Source organism: Acromyrmex echinatior, chromosome 17, assembly GCF_024713525.1.
Source record: "Acromyrmex echinatior isolate Ae372 chromosome 17, ASM2471352v2, whole genome shotgun sequence".
Taxonomy (NCBI): Eukaryota; Metazoa; Arthropoda; class Insecta; order Hymenoptera; family Formicidae; genus Acromyrmex; species Acromyrmex echinatior.
This window is the reverse complement of record NC_141868.1, coordinates 1,433,277-1,452,568: the sequence shown is the minus strand read 5'-3', so window position 1 is coordinate 1,452,568 and position 19,292 is coordinate 1,433,277. Positions and strand designations below refer to the sequence as shown.

Here is a 19,292-nt window from a genome sequence, read left to right as displayed (position 1 = left end):
TTCGATTAAATAAATTTCTGCCACTAATCTACCGTCAACAAGTAGGATTAGCGTTTTCCAGAAGAACTATAATTTACATTGTTGTGAGCTACTTTGGACGGAAACATGAGACATGGCATGAAACAGCGCGAGACAGTCGCGATGTGACGCATAACGCGAATCAAAGTCCTCGGCAACCCAACCATGTTACCCTCAAAATCCCATAAAACATTCTTCCCCCTTATTTATACTTCTCTCGGTGAAACACCACACCCCGTATTTCTGCGAACGTCCGACCGACCCGGCCAACCAATGCAGGTAAAACGTTGCCGGGGCAACGTCGAACGACGAGACCGAGCGAAATCCGCAAACTTCGGCCCCCCGTCGAACGTGACCTGGAGGCGGTTTTTCAGGACCTTTCGTCACCTCTAAGGCCCCGTTGAGCCGGATGAATGAACCGGGACCCCGGGAACGACCTCATTCGGGTCTTCATCCTCGGCTTGGGACAAGACGGAGCGGCGGGAGGGAAAGGGAAAAGAGGGAGGGAGGAACGCCCGCAGAGTTTTACAAGATGCGACCATATGCGATACATTATTATACAATGCGAGAGAGAGGCACGCTCTAAGCGCGCCACAGTCACCCTCCTCCAAGGGAGAAAAGAGCGGCGGAAATCCTTTATGGAACTCGCGCCAAGCGCGGCGGACCGCTCACCGCGCGTTCGCACACTCGGACTCCACCACGTGGACTTGCCTTGCCTCTTTCTTCTTTTCCTTTCGTCTTTTCTTCTTCCGGCTCCAGAAAGAGCGAAAGAAAGAGAGCCGGCCGCTCTCTTTTCTCTCCTTCTTCCGGAACGCTCTCGCAACGAGAGACAAAGATTTCTTCTTATGCCGCGGGATCGGCTGCCAATCGCGCTCGCATTTGCGAGTCACGTGTCATGATTCTTGAACGCAGGATAATAAGTAAGTTAGGTTAGATTAGATTAGGCTAGGTTAGATTAGTAATTGGCGGTCGGAGTTCACGCGCGTATTGTTAAACAGTTTCCTTGTACCTTCGGCAACGGAGCGAGAGAAACAAGCAACATTTGCTACCGAGAGAAGCCGATTTCTCATGGCGCAGCGACCGAGGATCGCCATTTAGGTACATAACAACATTAGCATTGACGCATTCCTGATGCCAGACGAAAAGAACCGAAGTATCGATGTCATACTTAGCGTCTTTACGTCCATGCATCTGTTTCATCCACTTTTACGTCGGCTCGTGTGTCGCCGACGCATTTCTCAAACGGTGCGCGCACATTTATTTTCGCGCGCCGCGCCACAATCGGGGGGAGGGGGGGGGGGATCTGCCCGATTAGATCTGCGTCGCGGTTATCGTCAGATGCATTAATTACGAGTGCAGTCAGGGAGAATTCCGCGCTCGGCAGCACCGCCACGACGACCTTTATCGTGGAAATAATAATTTATGGCATCGGTGTCGCCAGGCAAGGCTGGAGCCGCTTAATCCCCGAACATGAGCGCAGAAAACGGGTTGCTGGTAGAAATGTATCGGAGGCTGTGGTACGATACAGGGTGTCTCCGAGATCGCATCTCGGGACACTTTTGGGCTATTTTATATAGCACTTTTTCAAAATCAATCTTTTCCGCGAAGAATTTTAACGCGGGATTAGCTGGATCGCTCCTTGTATTCACTGCTTAAGGTTATAAAAAGATTGGGACAGCAATTCAACCAAAACTTCCCCATCATTATTCATAATGCATTGCACTATCGAACATTGCATTATGGTAATGGTGAGAAGATGTTCTATGCCCGTTTCTACTAATACAGTTTAATTGTAATCTCGGTTCAACTAACTCTTCATCTTTTTCTAGTTTTAAGAATAAGAAAAAGGTGAAGAGTAAGTTGAACCGAGGATTAAAGTTAATCCACATTGGTAGAAACGGGCAATTAACCTTCCTCTATGTAATTTTACAACTGTGGTTTAAATGATGCGGCAATATATTACCGATCAAGATAACAATAATAATAAAAAAATATATAAAATACTTGATGTGATTTATTCTTGTAATATTTATGCTTATATAAAAAGTACCATATATCTTAGTAATAAGCTGACAGTTTCTATGTAAGTCAATTAGCTAAAATTTATATCGACAATTATTTATATTATCAGTAATATTTATATCGCTTTTGTATGTATTACGAATATATATGAATAGATAAAATATTAAAAATGGTAAAATTATTTGATAGCGCAATAGCCATATCATAAAGATTCTACTGCAAATGTTATATTATTAAATGCACATTTTATATTATTATTTATATATTAAATATTACAATACATTTATATATTAAATCTTTTGTTAGCAAAACTGTTCGCATTGTTTGGACACTGCGTACATAGCAACTTGCGTACATACGGTAGATATCTCCAGACCTTCGTAGCTTTTGGACATCCAGCCGTTGACTAATACTACAGAAACATGAGATACCATAAAGTGCGTACAGAATCTGTATCAAGGTCGCTGACCAATTTCTACGCGATTGCTCGCAATACGACATCCTCCGATTCGCGATGTATTTCCAAAGACTTAGTCTTAAAATAACTCTATTTTCAAACATGCGTATTTCCACATTCGTATTTTGCGTAAGTCTGTAAGAGGAGAACAAACTCAAAATCCAAGAATTTCAAGTTCCAACACATTAAAAAATATCGATGTAAATTTAATACCATGCGATATCTGAGAGAAAAATGTCGAAGCATTGCAAAATAAATGTTATTTACAATATTTTTTTTTATTAGAAAAAATCTAATTGTGATGAAACATTCCTGTAAAATATATTTCATTAATCATAAAAATTAAAATAGATGACTTGTTTTACTAGGTATATAATTTTATTTCGCCGTATTTAAATAAAGATTTATTTCAGTAGTGAAATAAATATACATATTTCTCGCAAACAAAATTGTGAGCATTTTTTTTTCAATGTATATATAATTTTCACTGTTAATAACACCAACATGATTTAGATTTTAACACCATTTAAATCCATACCATAATAATATGATTAATATTAACACCAGTACGATGAGAATTATATACATAGATGTTGCATAGTGTCAAATTCCACGGATACTTTTCGTGAAGCGTTTCAAAAAGATTCTTTCATATTATGAAGAAACTATCTTTCGTATACAAATAACAATATTATTTCGATAGTTTTATATATAATATATTAATCCAAACAACAAAAAGTTCAAAATCATGGACATAAGATGCTTAAAAACTTTTAAAAACATCTTATATCTCGTTTTTGGACATACGTGTCGTCTAGAAATAACGTAGCCACTTCTCCTCATTATGTTTGCGTTACTCGTTGTAATCAACAATTTAGAAACAAAAGTTCTCGTGACAATCGAAGATTGTGAAAATCGTTGTCAGTGAGCGACGCGGTTTTAACAGCGGACATGACAGACGCGCTCGCGTGTATGGTGTTATTAATGACACAAACGCTCGCCGGAAGTGCTCGGCAAAAGAACACCTGATGAATGATTTTCGCGTAAATCCCAAAGCGACTCGTTCGACATGGGGCGACTCAGCGCGGACTCGCGCGGAGTTCGACGCGCTCGAATTTCTTTTTCTTTCTTTCGTACTACCTGCCACGCTACCTCCTCGCACGTTTTATTTTATGAATAATGTAGCGACAGCCCGCGGACGTTCCAGACCGGGCCCAGGGACTGAGGACGCTTTGCGCGCAACCAGCAGTGGACACACGCTGTGCGTGGGACGCTCTACGTGACCGCTACCGGCAGTGCTCGCATTAATCTAGATCACGGGCGTTATATCGCCGACTACCTTCTTATTGGCATACCAATGACCCGGTCCTCTCCCTTCGGTTAATGTACACATAATGTATTGCAGAACGTTGACGCCTCCTGATTCCCGACAACATCTCGATTCTTTATATTATGCCAGAACTTTAAACCTTTGGAGCTACTCGCATTTGCAGATTCGCAAGTTAGATGTAATTTCGGCAGATTCTTTAATTGGAATTATTCGGAAAACATTTCACATTTTATGAAAAAAAGGATGCAAATAATTTAATTAGAAAATTTAAAGATATTTTTCAACTATCTATTTAATTCTTTGGGAATAGCTTTCTGACAAAACAATTTATGGAAGACTTATTTTTTAAGGCTTTTCTGGTTGCTAAATTCTATTTTCTCTCTCTCTCTCTCTCTCTCTCTCTCAGAATTCTAAAATTTAAAATAGTAAACAATATAAAAAAGAAGCATAAAACCACAACACAAGTTGTTATAAGGTATATTATTGTTTACAAATATAAACTACGTTTATTAATTTAATTAAAATAGTAAATTCAATACAAATATAATGGCGGAACGAATTTAGACAAAATAAGCTGATTATTGTGAGACTTCATTAAGAAGTTCTTGGAATTGCTGATGAAGTTAGACGTATCTGGAAATGTTAAAATTCAAAAGATTTCTAACCTTTAATACGAGAAGAACTGGTGTCACAGAACTCATCTGAACAAATCATAAAGAAGTTTCTATATCGTATAATATTTTCTATCCATTATTCAAGAAGAAGATATTAGGTGTTGGAATTAATTCGTAGCGTTTTACAAGTGATGGGAAGTACTTTCATTAATGTATTTTTTAATGCTCATGTGAAATAAATAACATTCTTTTATTAAAAAACGCTACGAATTAATTCCAACACCTAATATAAAGAGAGAAAAAAAGAGAGAAGAAAAAACTTGCGCTCATACATAACTCCTCAAATAGTGAGCAGTTTTCAAGTTTTTCGATTTTTCTTAGATTTTCACTTCATTATTGATTTCACTCGACTGAATCTTGCAACATGTAAATCACTGCAAATTTTAACCAATTCCTACCTAACTCCTCTTATAAAGAAGCCAGTGTTCCATTCCTTCTTCACCGAAGTCATCATAAAAATGTGATTCCAACTTCTCTGGCTTCCAACTTAACTTACCTGCTACATTAAATAAAAGTCAATAGCGATCTACTAGCAAGGAACGATCTCGCTGCTTATACACTGCACTACTATGCCATGCTTTACATAGAGCTAGCTAGCGGATGCGTGGATTTATGCTTCCGCGATTGGAGACAATCTTGTATCATATTTCATCGGACGTTGTAATAGATGCGGAAAATTATAAAGTTGTAATTTATCCGGAATGCGCTTCTCGCGTTCGCCATTGATGGCAACTATGTATTTCAAATATAATTTATGATTCCACCTGGTAAAAGGATAATCAAGCCTCCCTTATCCGGCGAGAACTCCACAGGACACAAAGATAATCTCGCAGATCATTTGAAGTACTTCATCTGTAGAGTGTATCACAACTCAGAAACATTTCAGATTATGTAGATTTGAACCAGATATTTTTCATCAGAGTCGATATTAATGAAACTTCAAAGTCTTGGACTTTAAAGTCTGCAAGTCGCAAAGATTCTGAGACTGAAGCTGCTACATTCCAGGGGTGAACAAAGCGCCAGACCTTTGCATTCCTCGTCTATTGCAGCGCCGCTTACGTAACGCGCGCGTTTATGGCATAAATCTCCGCCCTCGTTTACGGGGAACACCGCGACCCGTGCGATGTAACCTACACATAGGATTACGAAGTCGCGGGTCTGTAAGTCACGCGAGTAGCAATCTCTAGCTGTCCATCTTGCGCGCAGTGGCTACAACGGTAACGCGATACTTTCGCGGGTGGAGAAGAATGGTTGGGGAGGAGGGATGGTTTATGCGGTGACACTTGCGATATTCTGCCGGAGAATCCCGTCGACTCTCGGAACTCGCAGAGGGAACGCCGCACCCCCTGCCGAGATGCGCGCCGAATCCCCCGACGAATACGGCAATGACGACTAGCCGCTCGTAAAAACCACCAACGAATTCCCGCCGAGACGCGAGAACGAAGTTTATGGTCGCGAGAGCGGTTTTCTCTTCCTCGAATTATTCTGTGTTAAATTAAAGAATTCTTTAAACATCAAAATAAATGAATAAATTTAGGCTGGGTTGTCCCACGTTTCGGTAAACTTCAGTTTACTGTCTAAGATCGGAATCAGACTATGCATTGAAAATTGAAGATTGAAGATTGAAATTTAACCAATGAGGAAATGTTAGGTCCTATTGTTTTGATTGGTCAAATTTCAATCTTCAATCTTCAATCTCAATCTTCAATGATTCCGGCCTTATTCTTTTATACTCTCATGCTCTTACTCTTTCACTCTTTTGTTTATCCAATAAACATATAATTTATTCGAAAATGGAATAACCGGCCTTTAATAAAGTAAATGAAAATAAGTGAATAAATGAAAAAAATTTAATAAGACCCAGTTCTACAACTCACGATTAACGCTTAGCCGAGATTTAATTTATTCATCGTCTCTTTACAATTCTAGAATTAGAAAGAGATGAGAAACAAGTTCAACTCGGCTAAGAGTTAACCGTGAGTTGTGAAACTTGGCCTAAACCACGTAATTGAAAATATTGGAAAAAGAAATAATTTTCCTATATTAATTAAATTATATCTGTGTTTCCCTTTATAACTCGCGTTCGGGATACAATAAATTGTATAATATAAAGTTTTACTTTTGTCAAATTTTTCTTTTGTATGGAGGGCAGCGTGTACTTTTCCAACGTAATGCCGATGGTGCGGGCATTGGGTGTATTCGAGCTGAGTGTCATCGTTTCACCAAATTAATGTCGCAGGGGTGTCCGGTGGTGCGGATGGACAAACGGATGCTAGCGGGGCGCCATTGTACGTGAATCTGATAACACGAGCTGGTACATCACGAACGCAAGAACCAACGTCGTTCGTGTTCTCTTCGGCGATGCGTAAAGCGAGGCCCCCGCGCATGCAGGTGTCACCCGTACAAATACGCTCGCTATCTCACGGGATCTACTACATCGAAGTATCGCGCCGATCACTTGCGTCCTGCCATCCGTAATAAAGAGACTAGCTATGTTCCAACTGAGCGGATATAATTCACTCGTCGAGGACTTCCAGAAAGATCCCCGCGGTGTCCTTGATGTCTTAGTCAACTGAATGCTACCATTTGCACAAACTGTTTTGCACCTTTTAAAAGAATTTTCTAGTGTTTCCAGTAACGCGGGGGACGAATTAATTAATACTCGAGATTGGCAAAGATGCTTTTAGATAATTCTAAATCATGGACGTAGGCAAGATTTTGTTTAGGAAAAGAGCAATTTAAAGTTGAAACTTTTAAACCTGAAAAGAGAAGGATAGTCGAGCGGATTATTAGATTTGTTTTGTTTTACATTTTTATTTTTTATTAATTACTGACAGGTCATAAAGTTACATATTTAATTTATTTCACTTTTCTTAATAAGCGGTTTTAATTATCTTTTTTCTTTAAAATTTTTTAGTGGACATCCTATATGAGAAATGTGAAGCTTTTCACAACCGAGCTTCGAAATCTAAAGATGAAGACACCGATAAGTTGCATAATTTTAAGACCTAATTAAGATCATAATTTTAACAAATTCAAGATTTCATAACTTTGCGATCCAATATGGTCATAATATAAGACTTATTTTTCCATACCAGGACTGAACTTCTTGAGCTTCAAAATCTTTACCTTTACATGCAGCCATTTTATCCTTGTTGTTCACCGAATATAAACGCAGCTTTGCACAATTCATCTCTTGTTTCTTTCTCTCTAATGTAAAAAAAAGAATTAAAGATGAACTATGCAAGCAATTCAGTCCTGAAGTATGGAAAGAGAACAGATCTATAGTGTCACGATTAAGGAGATTTGCAATATTCAAAAGTTTCAAAGCGCCGAACTTACGAAATGTCAAAAGGAAGGAGTCACGAAGTTTCCTCAAGTGTCGAAGTTTCACAGACATAAAATGATATTGCAATTTCTCACAGTATCAAGTCCGTAACTCCGTAGAAAGGAAAGGGAAGAGTTGTCGTAAAATTTCCAAAGTTCTAAGGTTCCAAAGTTACGATGACGAAGAGAAGGTATAAAGTCACAGTGCGATTACCGCCATCCAAGAAAAGGATCGGAGAGATATCGCGACACTGGAATGGCTACCGATGATGTATGTCCTGACGATGCGTTACGATGCGCATCCGAGAGTCGCTCGGTCGGTCATTACGCGGATATTATGTTACCCTGCTCGACCCGTCGTTGCCACGACACGTGTGTGTCGGCTGACCGAGGTCGTGACTCCGTTATATTTAAAATTACCCACTGCCACGTTTCTCAATCTCTTTCGAGTTAAAGAATCTCGAAATTCTTGAGAGACAACGCGGAGATCGTAATCGATAGCTTAATCATTACCGAGATCTAATTCATCGAAGATTGTCTTCGTATCTGGAAATGTACCCTCTGAAAAAACAAAGTCTACAAAGCTTTAAGATTTTCGGGAGTTTGTTTCTCTTTGACAATAATTTCGAGACCTTTAGACTTTAAAATCCCGTATCTGCGAATTTATCTTGAAACGTTTCAATTTTTGAACGTCCGACGCTGCAAACTTGAAGTTAGTCAATGATGTTTTGAAATGCATTGATTTATTTTTTATAATAACGTAGTATTTATGAGCACAGATTACGCTTATTTTAAAGAAGATATCGCGATACCGGTCCTCGTTTTATCGGAACAGCGTGATTCTCGCGGATACAACGAAGGCGAGATGCTTTCAGTAAGTTGCCGGAGCATCTTAATTATAAGAGCTAAATTATGAGCGGATTCCCAACGCTGAAATATTTGTGTGTTTGCCGGCCGAGGGTTATGGCTCAATTACCACTCGCTATTTCCTTTGCAAGCCGTTGATTTAAGACGACCACTTCCTATAACGGAAACAGCATCCGGTGATCATCGCCGACGACAGAATTCGCGAGAAACTTGTTTCGCGTCTCTTTAACAAGATCCTCCGTTACTGATAACGATCAAACAGTTTCACTTTCGAAATCAAGGAGAATTCGAAACGTATAGAATCATAAACTTATAATACTATAATAATATTGAATGAATAATATTGAATTCCGCGATGTAACAAAATAATTATTTAAATTACTATTCATTTAAAACGATTAGATGTGTTTAAGATAAGTATTTTTAAACGTTTCAAATGAAACGTTTTGACGTTTCAGTAAAACGTTAAAACATTTAAAACATTAAAACGTTTTGACGTTTCAGTAAAACGCTAAAACATTTAAAACATTAAAACGTTTAAAAACATTTAAGAAAAGCATTTACGCTTAAACAAGAATTATTGCAATGTACAATAGAATTATAGCAATCTAGTCAGATATTTTTAAACAATAACTGGTAATTAGATATAAAAATTCTAAGTGTTCCAAATTTGACCCAAAGTATTCTCAATATTCTCAAATATTCAATGCTTAGTGACCAACCATTCAAAATTAGGAGGGATAGTTTCAAATTTTGTCCTAAATTATGGACATGATTATAAATTGTCCTTCTTTTAAGTGTAGAAGTAATAAATGTAGAATAATAAGTGAAAATAAGTTTAAAATACAATTTTTTACTAATATGTGAAAAATTTTATGATTTTTAATTTAAAAATCCAGATATTTTATTTATAAAATACATTCAGTAGAAAAGTACAATTTAAAAAAATAAAATGTAATCTTTCTAAACTTGAGATAATTTTTATTGTGCTCTTAAGCGTCATACATTAAATGTTATTAGTTATTTACGAATACAATAATATAATATTGTTTATGTTAATAATTATTTAAAAAATGATAATTTATTAAAATTTAATTATGATTATTAATATTGAATTTTTTTAATATTCCTCTTTGTCTTCTTAAGGATTTGATCATCTTAATTTAATGAAAAACAGCATAAAAGATATCAAGATTCAAATATTCAAATATATATCGAAAAATTGAAAGAATTAAAAAGGTTTTAAGACGAGGGAGCAACAGAACAAAAAATAATAAGTTAAACGAAAAATAATAATAAGTTACATGAAAAAGCCAAAAATAGCTTAAAGAATTATGACTAAAAAAGTATTCCTCAATCAAGTTCTCTCCTTTTTTTCCCACTTTTTTCGTTCTTTCCGCTTCGTTCACTAACGCAACTATAGATGAGAATGGGAATCGAAGCGTGTCTATACTGTTGATCGCTGATAAATCGCGTTAATGCGTTTAATGAATGAGCAGATACATGTTCCAGATCCGGTGGTACGTACACTTGAATTCCGTGTGCCACTCGGTGCTCTTTTTTACAGAGGGAAGTGCATCAGCCTCGTGAGTTATTTACGTTAAGTGCTGCGTGAAATTAGTAACGAATGAGTGCAAATGATTATGATAATGAACGAAGATATAAAAGTGTCGAATAACTTGCGCTGTCCATTTCAATAAAAAAAAAAGCATTGTGCTATAAATGACGTGCTATGTTCTATAAAAATTCGATTAAAGGAGCCAAATATAGAAGAGAGAGAATTTAAAGATTACTTCTTCCTGGTATCTAAGCGCACTTACTAATGAAATATTTCTTTTAAGGCGCTTTTACATTCTATTTACATTAAAACTGATTTTTTAACAATTATACAGAATGTAATGACTGTGATGTCGATACATATTATTTGAGAAAGCTTATCGAGGCTCTCGACAAATCTAGAGATAATCGCGCGAGAATGCAAGGCTGATCGGGATTCACAACGACTCATCCGGAGTTTCCTTATGACCGCCATGTGTAAAGGAGTCACACGTGATAAATTATGCGTGTCCAGCGTCCTACGTGGTGCGAGTGCGACCGATAAATAACCAGTGGCGAAGGAAAGTGCGAGGGTTGAGCGCCCTACACCGACGATCACTTCAACGGCTATCCATAACGAAAATAACCCTACTGCGAACTCTACATTTTAGCAAATCCAATGCGACGCGTCTTTCGCTATTAGGAATTGTCAACAAGTTTAACAACTTCATCCCTCTCATTTTTCGCATTGCCGGCACACGGAAGCCCGTGAATTTTCAACATATTTTCGTATATAGAAGCCTTTATATCTTTATTATTATATAAATATAAATTTTATAAATATAAATTTTTCTTATGTATATTTATAAAAATGTAGCAAAATTTTTATATGTATATATTTATGTCAATTTAATCACCTGAATTGTCGATTATTAAATACTTCCAGTCCTCTCTCGGAACTTTCGAAAGCTGCATCCTTACAAGTTTTATAGAACTTTAGATTTTGTAGAAACTCGTAACCTTAAAATTTTTTGAAACTTTATTATTTTACAATGTTGCAGTAAATTAAAATTTTCATACATATAATATATTTCATTTTTCGTATTTTGGTTCTCCAAATAATTATAGAACTCTGTACATTCCGATTTTAATGTGAACCTAAGGAAACGTGAATTTTTGCAATTTTGTGTTCTTCCATTCACGCCTCGATTAACAGCTGCAAATGTAGAACTCGCCGAGCGTCGCGGATCGAAGCACGACGAAGGCGCGCTCGAGAAAAATGTATGGTAAGAGAAAAAAAAGAAGGTGGAACGGTGGAGGAAGGGGAGGAAGAAAGGAACGAACAGTCCAGGAAGCTCTTACTTCCTCGACGTGCAACGATCTCTTTACGGGCAAGCAATTTTTACGACAAAGCCACCCGGGCGGGCCGAAGTAACACGCAAGGTGACGAGGTACTTTCGACATGTAAAGCGGCGATATTCGTATTCTTCTCTCAGAAAGTGACTCGTTAAGGCTTTAAGAGCCGTCGACACGCAGGGTCATCCTTGGCCTTGCGATCGCCTTGAGGCGATTGGAGAAACAGTGAATTGTAATAGCCATCTGTTTGAAGACTGTGCGAAATTTTAGCGTCACTTATCCTTTTAGGATTTTATAAAGATTTCGAAATAAATTTCCGAGAATTCTATAGTAAGATAACTGTTATAATCTGAAATATCAGAATAACAATGTACTTAAAGCAAATTACCAAATTTTCCACACAAAAAATCCAGCAGCGTAAGTAGGCAATAAATTCTTAAAATGAAAGATTTCAAATATATTAAAGAAAAAGAAAGTCTTTACGGTAGTAAAAATTTTAACATTGACTAAGGCAATTTCCTTGCTGCGTCCTATGTACAAGTCATATCATTGCTATCACTGTGTATGACAGATCTTTTGAAAGAGTTGATTGGCTGTAAAATTGAGGATTTCTGAAAACTTGAAACTTCGTTAGAAAATGAAAACGTTTTTAGAAAATTTGTTATATAATAAATAGGCAGCCTTTAAAAAAGCTATATGCCTTCACGTTCAAAGAGGTGTCTATTAGCGTTATTTATCATTCTATCTTTGTCTCTACATTTTTTCCAATTTCATTATTGATAAAGTTAATTAAATATTGAAATTAAAATTAATTAAAAAATTCTGTCTATATTAAAAATATTTTATATAAATATTATAAATATTAATAATATATTTATAAAACGAACACTGGATTTTGTTATTAATTTTTGCAATTACATGATGTATAGACATTATCAATACATTTCTTATGTTATATGTTATTACTTATTGAAAATTTTTATATATATAATATTTAAAAAGTTAAAACTTTGCTTTGATTTCGATTGAAATAAGATAATTATTGATTTTACAAAATTTGAAGTAATTAATTATAAATTAATTATTAAAATTATTAGTTATATACAAGTAACGACAATAATAATAATAATAATAATAATAATAATAATAATAATAATAATAACAATAAATGACCACATAACTCTTATTAAAAATTAACTATTTAGCTCATCTCTAGTATAAAACTTGTTCACATGCAAATTATCTTTGATATACCGTAGCTCGATAACTATCTATTATTGAACCTTGTATTTACATCTTTTGTTTATCACATTAATATAAGCATTATATGTGAAAACTGACTTACTTTACAAGGATCCAATTTTCCATACAATTATAACGAGATATAATAATTGTATGATAAATTGGGTCCCGTGAAATAAGTTAATTTTTCGCATATGATGTAGTTTATAATGTGAAAAAAAAGATGTAAAATTTGTGCTCATAGTACACCTGACATATTGTAGCTCAAAAATTATGAATGTGAAGACTATAACTCATTCATTTGGATTCAATTTTTCATATAATTAGTGCGATACTTTGAACCAATTCCTTGAATTAGATAATATTTTATCATCTTTACTTTTCATATAAAAATGTATTATTTTTAAATAAACAACATGTAGTTAAAAAATAACAGTATCTAATCTAACCTATTTCTGTATGTGAACTGCTTAGTTTTAAAATAAATATTGTTCATTTTAACATATGCACTTACAATTAATAAATATAAATAAATTAGATTTGAATCAAACTTAATTTTCTTGAGTTAAATTATTTAACTTCATTATTTGAATTAATGACATATTGAATGAGAAAGCGACCTATAGAAATCATTAAAAATGACTCAAATTGGATACCACTTGACATTACAAATTTAACAATCGGGGATATTCTGTGAAAATGTGAATAGTTCATCAAACGGATAATCCTGCAAAACAAGCATTTGTATAGATATTGTGGTAAAATCGATTTCATCGCACGAATGCGTAATGAAATATCAGAGTGACAATATACAATAAAATATGTTATTAAGTTTTGCAGAAAAAATTCAGTAGTGATCAGGTAATGAATTAAACAAAATTTTTTTAATTAAAATATAAAAAATATTATAAAAAAAGATTCTTGAAATGTCCATAATTGTTCAAATCTCTCTGAGATATTTTTAGATTATTTAGTATCCTATTGACAATTGAATTGTTTTACTGGAAACGGTGCTTTAAGGGACATTCTTAGGAAAGTGAATAATCCATCAAACAGATATTCACTGATTCTTGTGGAGAACAAACATTCAAATGGATGTTATGGCAAAGTCGAGCTAGTCGCATGGACGCGCGACGTTCCCGGCTAATAACAGTCGGTCGCCACAAACGCGCATGCGAAGCAATGAGATAAGACTTTGGGCTAAAATCGTGTCGTGACGGGATGTCTGTGCTATTTCATCCTCGATGCCGGGTACATAAGATGCCGCGCAGCACTTGCACGCTCGTCAACGGAACTCGCGTGCACGAATGCGCGACGTGTGAATGCAATCCGACGCGTGCACACCTCCTTCCCAGGATGTTATGTTTCCCAAACAAGAAACATACGAATTCGCGATAACAAAAAGTTTAAAGATCAGAGCACAGATCTTTGCATAACGCATAATGTACAAAACATAAGGAAATCAACTAATCAGTGTTCTTTATTTCATAGAAAGGAGAGACTTTGATTTATTTTCCTAGTGCAATGAGTTAGTTCTATATTAGTTGCACGTTAATCGCAAGCTTGCTGTGACAATCTAAAGCATCAATTTTAAATCAATTGACTCTTCATTTGACTAGAAACCCTATAACAGAATTTGGCTGCAAGCAATTTTGTCACAAAACAAGAATAAGAAAGAAGGGTATATGTATTGTCTCTTTTTATATATGTGCTATCTTATTCTAACTTTTACTATCTTACTTATACTAACTTACTGAAGTTGACAAAAACGATAAGCCAATCAAAAATTTGTCATCTTGAATAGATAGGGTGTCTTCTGTTATAAGATCTCTGTGGCCGGAATTTATAGTTCGTTCTTATTTTAAGACCATCTTAAGACTCTGATACAGCCAGAGGCCGGTATTCATAATCGGTTCTTATATTCAAGATCATTTTAAGTTCTGTCTTGAGATGTCATGAATCAATCAGAAGGTCGCATAGCGTCTTAAGACATTACTTAAAACGATCTTGAAGTAAGAAACGACTATGAATATCAGAGTCTGACTGGTTCATAACACCTCAAGATAATCTTAAATATAAGACTCGACTATGCCTATGTTTGGCAACAAGTTTGAGATTGACTTGCGACTAATGTATAGAACCAGCTTTATGTAAACGTCTGTACTAGCCTTAAGTTTCAAGCAGTAAATGGAGAGCGTCTCGAGTGCCGCGAAAAGACGCAACGAAAAGACGCTGTGTACCTGGCTTGGAAAAGCAAAATAATAAGCCTATAATCGTAGCCTTTATGATTGCCACGAAATCAAAAAGAATTGTGCAGCAAGAACATCGCACAAAGTCCCCGGAAAATCTCTATAGAATCTCTACGCGTAAAGTAAATCTTATTATATATTTATTTATACTATTATGCTATTAAGATCACATCAGGTACCTAACGAACCGAATCACCATAAGTGACGAGCGGTGGCTAATTTAGTTCCCCGAACTGCGCGCATACATGTGACTTCTCGTCTTTCTTTTTATTTTACCCGCGCTCGGAAGTCGGAGCACGCGTCCGACGGAACCAGCTGCTTATCCCGGGATCTCGGGTGCACCCTCCTAAGATCGGCTAATGCGATTTTGGTGGCACAGCGCGAGAAAGGGAGGACATGGAGAGGCAGTTCCCGAAATTGCGACAGAACCAACGGGCGAGTTATGTTCGCCCACGACGATTTTAAGACGATAAGACATTAAGGAGACACCGATGAAGCCACGTAATTGATGAGTTTGTGGCGTGACGACGCCGCAATGGCGGACGCGCCGAGATTAAATCCATGTAACGCGAAGAGACATTTGATGTAACTCGTAAATAGCAAAGAATCAACAATTTTCAATATTTCTAGAGTGATTAATTAATATCGAGTCTCAAATTAATCCATCGAATAATGTTAGCTTAATTATTCCTTCTTTTTGCAATTATCACGAAAACCAGTGACTTCTGAGGACAAATGTTGTCAAAGATGTCATTTTGACACCAAAATGACATCAGCTTACTTCCTACACTATGTTAGATCATTCGAAGTTTCATCAAGCGATTTGAAAACTTGACTATTGATGAATTGCTGGTAATTGACGTGGCTCCAGAGGTCATTCGAAAGCGGGTGAGGCTGATGCACGTGTTGTACGTCCGCCGTTCGCGAAATGTAGATCGGCAGTGATTTACTTATCAACAATCGACGCTCCACCGGAGGTAAATGGTTGAGTCGTGACCATTAGTTCGTGAATCACGGTACGTATGGGTCGGCCCCCGTACCTACGAAGCGACAACGCGCAAATCGACACCGTGTGAGGCCCGACTGGGATACCGACACGACATCAGGCTCTCCGCTACGGCCCTGCATAACAACGCGTCGCAAGTGGCCATCGATATATTACAAAAATGATTTTACCAGAATTTATTCATTAAACTCCTATACGACAAATACAAAAGTTACTTTCAAGTGGCTCTACTTTTATAAATGTAAGCTCCCCAGAAAAAAAATGTTTGGTTGAATTAATTGGAATTCTGGTGGAAACTGAACAATCTAGAATTCTAGTTAGATCTACAAGATTTCTGATTAAATCTATTAATTCTAATTGAAATAATCAACATTCAGTAGATTTAACCAGAAATCTTGTAGATCTAACCAGAATTCTAAATCGTTCATTTTCCACCAGAATTCCAATTAGTTCAACCAAACATTTTTTTTCCGTGTAGAGTTTCGTGATTTAGCCAATCATCTATTTTCTTTCCTAAAAAAGTTGCGTGCACAAATCCCAAAATCACCAGGTGTCCCTTTGAGAGCAGATTTTTTTTAATATTCTAAGCAAATAGTTTTAACATAAAAAATATCGAGATTACAACAGATTTTAAATTATTAATTAATAAAGTTCACGAATCATAGAGCTAACATTTCACGCGCTCGTGTTATGACAAATGAAAAAAGTGATATGACAAATCCATTTATCAACGTCGTTTTTATACAAATATGTAATATTTTTAAAAATTTTCAAAATTTTTTCCGCTGCTGTCGCAAGTATATGATTTATAGATTAAATTTGTATCTTAATTGTACCACAAATGTAGGTGATTTGGGACAGTATAAATAACTTGGGACAACATGTATTTGTTAAATTCAATCATGAAATTCATCTATGAGTCTCTAAAAATAAGTGTGAAAGTTATCCTTTAGAGACTCATGGATGGATTCCATAATTGAATTTAACAAAAAATACATGCTATCCCAAATTATTTGCACTGTCCTAAGTCATCTACATTTACAGTATTCCTCGTAAGAACATTTTTACGAAAATTCCCAGGAGATTTCAAAATTTCGAGAATATACCGAGAACTGCGTATTTCTCAGAGCCAAACAGTCTCGACGAAGAGCTCGCTCAAAAATTGCGCTTCACATTATCCTCCGTAATGCGGCTCTGTCAATGCAATTTGTAGATAGTTACAAGCATTCATAACGACCGAAATCACAGATGCACGCTCGCGGAGAAACGGCAGTTACGTAACAGGCGATGCGACTCTTTTTCAACGCGTTCTTCAAATCGGCCCTGGAAATCGGTAGAAATTACTTCGCGCTTGACTTGCTCGCGTGAGCGGTGCAGGCTATTCTCGGCGACTTCGTAACAAGTCGCGGTCTCGTCTCATCGAAAATAGGACGAAATCGCTCAGCAATCGCGGACATCAATAAGATCGTCCACGTTGGAGAAATCAAGATTCTCTTCTCAAGTGTCGAGCCTCTCTTGCGCGAAGGTATTCAGCGATCCTTAAGTTAAGAGGTCTTCTTTGAGCCTGAAGTGCAATTGCGAGCACGTTAAATAGCAACTTCGTATTTTCTTCTAGTATTTGAATCACTGATTCACATGTCTCTTTTTGCATCGCATTTTTATTTTAATATCAAACCGCTTTGCGCCAATCTCGCCCACAACATCGGCATTATTAAAATTTTCTTCCTTTTTTGTCATCATAGTTAAAAAAACTATAATTACGCTAAAGTAGGCTTACTTCTAGAATGTCTAGAATGTCTAGATTGTTAATGCAAATCCAAGCGTTCGCTCACCGATAATAGTCCTTTTTGCAGTAGATATTGCCGTCTCTGCTAAAGCAGGTGACCTCCCCATCGAGACCCTGACGACAGTGCGAGCACTGGAGGCACGCAGCGTGCCACCTCTTGTCGACTGCCTGGAGGTAGAACCTATCTGATATTTTGAGACCGCATCCCGCGCAAACTACATTCCCCGGGACATCTTCGGATTGCGAGGGCGGCGTAGGCGGCGGTTCCAGCTTCGGGATGGCATGCAAGTGGTCTGTCGTGGTTTGTTGGTCCTGAGCCTGCGGATGCAGATGGGGATGATGATGATGATGATGGTGGTGATGATGATGGTGATGCGCTGTTTGCGATGGCATGCTTAGATCATTGGCATTCTCGAAGTTTCCACCACTGCCCCTGTATTCTTGCCCGCCTGCTGAGAAATACAACAGAAGGATTTATCAATAATTCATACTTCCATTCATCGTTAACGTTATTAATACCTTATACTACAAAGCACTCAATAAATTAACTAATTCAGATATCTCTACGATTCAAAAGATTCAAAAGATTACTCTAAAGATTAAGTTGAAAGTTTCAAAGAATAAAACATATTTCAAAATATGGTTAATTCTATTGATCAATTCTCGAACCCAACCATCTTAATGGTTTCTGACATCCTTCGCCTGACCTTCGATAGTTATAAGATAATCGTACCTCCGGGTGAATCGTAATCCCTCGACTCATAAGGGGTAGTCGAGCCGTCGTAACAGTTGTTATTGGTGCCACAGTGGGTCTGATGCAGGGGCGTATGATGGGACCCGTGATGATGGGCAGCAGGAGGACTGCACGGTAGAGTAGTAGGTCGTGCAGCATCGCCCATCGACGCAGGAAGGCAGGGACTCAAATCCCTCGCCTGATCCACCGCACCGGGCCCCCCCGTGCTACCGGGTCCCCCCTGGCGCCCCACAGCCAAGCCGCTGCCACGCTCCTGCGAGCTGGGCGGCTGCTGGAACAAATCGATGTATCGACACTTTAGTTAGCGCATCGAATCGACGGTATCCATGTGTGTGTTTTGTCATGCAAGAGGTGAAGCCGGTAATATGAGTATGAGACATTTCTTATGTTATATTCGGAAAAAAATCCATATTAATTGTGACTTGTCATTTTTCTTGAAATTAAGAAACAATAAAAAGTCCCTCTCACATATAGTATTCCTTATCAGGAATTTGTAAATAAAAATAGTATTATTACTTTCTTATTATTACTTATTAAGCATGACTTTGAGCGATCGAAATGTATAATTCAGAAAATAGCTATTAAAGAAAATTATAATTAATAGAAAATCGTAAGATAAAAAAATTATCAATAATATAAAAAGATTGAGAAAAACAAAAAATGTCAAA

The 19,292-nt window shown here is 36.9% G+C and overlaps 1 protein-coding gene across 3 annotated transcripts in view; it reads right to left on the bottom strand.

Moving 5' to 3' along the window:
• Nucleotides 1–19,292, bottom strand: part of LOC105152070 (protein apterous) — a 46,465-nt gene that overhangs the window by 13,169 nt on the left and 14,004 nt on the right. Inside the window, exons 2-3 of one of the 3 annotated variants that reach the window (XM_011066119.2) lie at nt 18,604–18,895; nt 17,917–18,322 (exon numbers count right to left, since the gene is read on the bottom strand). In XM_011066119.2, coding sequence (XP_011064421.2) covers nt 17,917–18,322; nt 18,604–18,895 — 698 coding nt within the window. The remainder of the gene's footprint in view (nt 1–17,916; nt 18,323–18,603; nt 18,896–19,292) is intronic. The other 2 variants (XM_011066121.2, XM_011066120.2) reach the window with 2 other exon arrangements.